We start from the raw sequence: 5,054 nt of genomic DNA on the forward strand, positions 1-5,054 counted from the left end.
TCCAAGGCAACAGAGGAGTTCGCCCTCTCTTTTGCTGCCAAAACCTCTCTTCCATCCAATTCAACTTTGATCATAATCGCTGAATGAATGGAAGCGACAAACGCCTGCGAAAGTCAAAAGACACGATGGTTAGATCGAACTGTAAATTGAGAAAAAATAACAATAAAGGTAGATGCAAAGTAGATCTTACCTCAGCAGCGTTGTCAATGGTCATCTGCAGTACGGACCCAGGATCACTCACGAACTTGGATGCTCTCCTCAGGCAGCGGTCCAAGCATGTGGCCGAGATGCGGGACACCTGGTCCTTCACCCCGGAACTCGACGGTTTCAACCTAAATCGCATCCGCACATCGGATGTTCCCCCATCCGAGCTGCGGGGTCATCCACCAAGTCAGTATGGCTCGTAGGTAGAGTCCCACGAGCCCCAGCCTCCGAGGAGGAGGAAGTCTTCTTCTTCTTTCTTCTTCTCCTTAAAGGAGACTCTTCCCTCACCTCGTTCAGGGGGGATATGTCAAGCGCCTCGGACTCCTCCCTTGGACGCTTCTCTTCAGATCGACCCCTAGACAAGTCTAGTTCGATCACAGGTGTGGGGACTGCAGAAGAAGGCCCAGAGTTACCCTGAGCCTCAGTCCGTGGCACCGTAGGCGTCACCGGTTCAGTGCCCACCACGGTCTTGAGGGCGTGAGCACGACCTTTGGACTTGCGCTTCACACTCCCAGTGAATCCGCACACCATTGCTGCAAAATAAACGAACATAAAGTTAGAGATCAAAGGAATGATAAAATTGAAACCTAGGTCGAGCACGACTTACCGAGTTCAGAGTTCGGCCTTGAAACTTCGATTGGTCGAACTAGAGGATTGTAGTCAAGAAGCCCCGACTCCAAGAGAAGCTTGTCGGTGACCAAGGTTTCGATCTTCCTGCCCTTGGAGAAGTTGTCCTTGTAGTACTTGAGAGTGTCGAAGGAGGCTTGAGCGAGCTCCGGAATCGGCTTAATCGATACTACGCAAAACAAGCAAAAGTTCGAGTTAGAAGTGAAAATCAGGAAATTAAAAGAAAAAAAAAAGAAAGACTTCATACCTAAGTTCCCAAACCTAGTGGGAACATCAAAGAAGTCGCGACCAGACTCGTCCTTTGCCAGCCACTCTCCAGAGGCAAAGAACCACTTACCTACCCATCCTTTGATGGAGGTCGGCCCCTTGACTATACCACCCGCGCCCTTCCTCGCGCACATATAGTACCGACCTGGTTTTTTGGCTATCCTCTTGGCCTCAAAACACCCAATAAGTTGGTCAATGCTTAGCAGCTCGGCCTCATCCTCGTCCCGAGCTCGCAACCAAAAAAGAATGGCTAAAGCAAAAATGACACCCCACCCATTGGGGGCCACTTGAGCAGGAGCCAGTCCTCTTCGGTTTAAGAACTCCTGAGCAAAGGGATGAAGGGGAAGTCTGAGGCCGTACTCAAACATCTTCAAATAAAGAGTGACTCATCCCTCTGGAGGATTGTCAGCTCTTTCCCCTTCCTCTGGGATCCTAAGGAGGATGTTGTTTGGAATTTTAAACCCCCTACGAAGGGGTCCGAGATAGTGCTCGGGTATCCTAGAAAGGGTACTCCAGACCCTGGCCCGAAGTGGAGGTATCACTATCCTCTTCATCATCTGAGAACCTAAAATTCTCTATTTCTTCTAGTTCGGACTCTAACCTACGAGCTAAGACCACTCCAGAATCACTTGGTTTGGGGGGTGAGCTACTTATGGTTTGACCTACGCTACCCAGGCTATCGCTACTGGAGGGGGAAGACAGGAACACCACCATATTCGAAAAGAAAGTAAAAATGAAAATAACTGACCTACAGAAGGTTCGATCTGGTTTCAGATCGAACTCCAGAAATTCAGGAAACGTAGGGTTTGACCTCAAGTTTCGGGACTATTTATAGCTGATCGGAAAAACCTCTACGCCGTACACGTGTAATCAACGAGCGGCTAGGATCTTCTCGAGATACGCAACGGCGAAACACTTGAGTGCTCCGACAACCTGGCAGGTTGAAACATCTTCTGCAACGGTTATATTCCCCCTACAAATGAAAAGTCGCCACGTGTCCAAAATAGATTTGAATGAACTTCTCTGTCAGGTCGAGATCGAACCTGACAGAGAGGGGACCAATGTTTGGGGGTAAACATACCCATGACACGTGGAGGACCCTTATTAGTGTCTGAAGAAACTGAATGAAAAGGATCGCCTAGGTCCACCTCGGCCCTGCCGAGGAGACCGGGTTCGACCGGTATAAAAGACTAAGTGTGGGCACCAAGGTTCGATCTGAGTGGGGTCCGACCTGTTTGGAACCCGACAGGTCCGATATGAGAAAAAACATATAACCGTCGGTCGCATGTACTGTCGGATCCATCACCTATAAATAGAGGACTTCATTTCACGCTCAGGTATCGAATCTCACCTCGAACTAAATAAAGAGTCTGATCTATACTGACTTGGGCGTCGGAGTGCTTACCCTCTTGTGCAGGTCCACTCTAGTGTTCAGGTCGGAACCGGAGACCGGGTTCGAGCTCGATTCGTAAAGAACCGTTGTGCAAATTCCTGCATAAACAACCTTGACCTCACTGCCAACTTGCCATACTTTTTGTCTTTCTTATTCATCAACTACATTATCCCGATCTGAAGTCCCTGTTTTGCCTACAATTTTGTTTATGATTAATAAAAATTTGAAGGGGTATTATAATCCAAAATTTTTTTTCAAATATCCTAACTTTTTAATATAGTATAGATATAGATATAGATATAGATACAAATAAAGATATAGATATAGATATAGATACAAATAAAGATATAGATATAGATATAAATAAAGATATAGATATAGATAAAAAGTGTAAAATATTTATTTATTAATTTAAATAAATTTTTAATAAGATTTTTTTAGAAATATCTATCGAGATCAATATTTTGCCAATATTTAGGTTAAAATACTATTTTGGCTCATAGACTTTTAGCTTTGGTTCATTTGATCCCTCTAAAGTTTATTTTGGTCGTTCTACTTTCAACTTTGGTTCATTTTAATCTTGTACCCTCGAAACGTTCTTTTTTGTTAGGGTTGTTCAAAACACTTAATGACTCCAGCAACCCAAACAACCCAATCCAAATAGTAAGGGTCGGATTGGGTTAAAAATTTATTCATATTGGGTTGGATTGGTTTCTAGTAGAACTGAATCGTTTAGTTCAATTTTTGGGTTAAATGGATTTTTTATCGGTTCAACCCAAACCGAATTGGACCAACACTAAATTTAATATATATATATCTCTCTACCACCTCCCATCTCCGACGTTCCCTTCCCTTCATCTCCCCTCGTCCCACCCACTTCTTCTCCCTCCCTCTTCATATTCCTTCTTGCCTTCCCACCCATTTCTTCTCCTTCCCCTTCATCTCCCTCATTCTCGATTTTCAGATCCTTCGCCTTCCTCCCCCTTCTATGCTGTTTTTTTTTTCCTATAATGACTTGGCCTCCTCTTCTTCCCTCCCCCATATGTGTAGTTTTTCTTTTCCTATAATTACTCGATTTCCTCTGCCTCCTTATTGTTGTCTCCCACGTCTCTTCCTGATGTGATCATAATGGACTCCAAGTTCCAATACTCAACCTACATTAACAAGGAGAAGGAACTAGAGGAGAGACCCCCAAAACGAGAAAGACTTCATTGGACCCAACAACAAATTGTTGTCTATTTTGAAGGCCAATGAAGAACCTACAAGGGTCAAGAGGAAGAGAGGAGTTGAGGAAGAACCAAACAAATGACCACATCCAAAAAACATGCCAAAGACATGCTCAAAGGACAAGTCAAGCGCACCAAAAGCACCATCGCACGCCCCTGCACGACAACGCCCGCGAGCGCCCCCAGCCTCGCTAATGTCACAACGCAAATGCCCGCACGCCTCTGCCGCCAGTGCCTGCATACCGCACTAACCTCACAACACATTCCGCACCGCGCCCACATGCCCCTGTCTGTCACCAGCGCTTCTGCGCGTGTACCTGTCACACGCCCATGCAATCCTCCTACCGCCAACGCGCCCCTGCCGCTCGCCTATGTCGTGCCACCTGCACGCCCCCTGCCGCTTGCCCGTGTGCGCCCCACCATGCCAGCGCACCTAATTTATTTTTTGGTTTATTTTTAGCAAACCTTTTCAATTTTAGGCAAGATTTTCTATTTTAGGAAATTATCATTTTAATTTTTATCATTTTAATTTTGTTATTTCCTTGTAAAGGTCACGTGCCTTAGCCTATAAATAGGTGTGTTCCCCTTCTTTTCAAATCAGTTTTTGAATCAATAAAAATCGAGTTGAGTGTTTTCTCTCATTATCTTGTGCAAACACCCTCCCCCCAAATATCGATTTCCTTTGTGTTGTTGAACTTAGGATCTCATACTTTACTCCTTGGAGCATGCTTGTTGGATTGGTCATCAAACTCGTGGAGTGTTTCCGACCTCGAGTATAGTGAGTATTATGTCTGCTCAAGGTAACAACTGTAAAGGTAATCTATCTAACTCTTAGCCTTTCGGGTTGAACCACTTATACAATTGGATTCAAGTGGCTAGTGGCTCTCGAGTAGTCCAATGCGCTTGGGTTGTTGTGTATATCACTTCCTTTCTCTCCCCCTTCGTCTCTCTACTGTCCCTCATCTCATTTTTTTTGAAAATTTCAACCCGACAACACAACCTAACCCAACCTTTTTTTGAGTTAGGTTGGTTGGGTTGCAAAAGTCATTCGGGTAGTAGAGCCAACCAACCCAAATTTTCAGGTTGGTAAAAAAAACTCTATAACCGGACCCAACCCAACACATGAACACCATTAGTTTTTGTTCCTCTACTTTAAAAAAGTGACTAATTTGGTCATTATTTGAAAAAATTTTAACACAAATTCTATATACAATAAAAACCATCTAATATAAAGTCAGGACTATATTTAAAAAAATATTTTTAGTCCAGTGTCATGTTGAAATTATGGTCGAAAAAATGAGATAAAAAATAAAATGAAGGAACTAAACTGTCACCTA

The 5,054-nt window shown here is 44.1% G+C and overlaps 1 protein-coding gene across 1 annotated transcript; it reads right to left on the reverse strand.

Moving 5' to 3' along the window:
- Positions 1-265: 265 nt before the first annotated feature.
- LOC148211310 (uncharacterized) lies at positions 266-1,193 on the reverse strand. Its single transcript, XM_088124666.1, has 2 exons — positions 812-1,193; positions 266-737 (listed from the first exon to the last, which is right to left on the reverse strand). The coding sequence occupies exons 1-2, from the start codon at positions 1,074-1,076 to the stop codon at positions 328-330; spliced, it is 675 nt and encodes a 224-aa protein (XP_087980792.1). The 5' UTR covers positions 1,077-1,193; the 3' UTR covers positions 266-327.
- Positions 1,194-5,054: the final 3,861 nt, after the last annotated feature.

The sequence above is a fragment of the Momordica charantia genome (assembly GCF_013281855.1).
Source record: "Momordica charantia cultivar OHB3-1 chromosome 5 unlocalized genomic scaffold, Mcharantia_2.0 BLBB01000005.1, whole genome shotgun sequence".
In the NCBI taxonomy this organism is placed as follows: Eukaryota; Viridiplantae; Streptophyta; class Magnoliopsida; order Cucurbitales; family Cucurbitaceae; genus Momordica; species Momordica charantia.

What these genes read in the sequence shown, in the direction of transcription:
- LOC148211310 (XM_088124666.1), bottom strand. Translation starts at nt 1,076, where the DNA reads ATGAAGTCTTTCTTTTTTTTTTCTTTTAATTTCCTGATTTTCACTTCT. An exon ending in AAGGCCGAACTCTGAACTCG is followed by an intron (nt 738 to 811) that starts GTAAGTCGTGCT and finishes TTTATTTTGCAG; the next exon opens with CAATGGTGTGCGGATTCACT.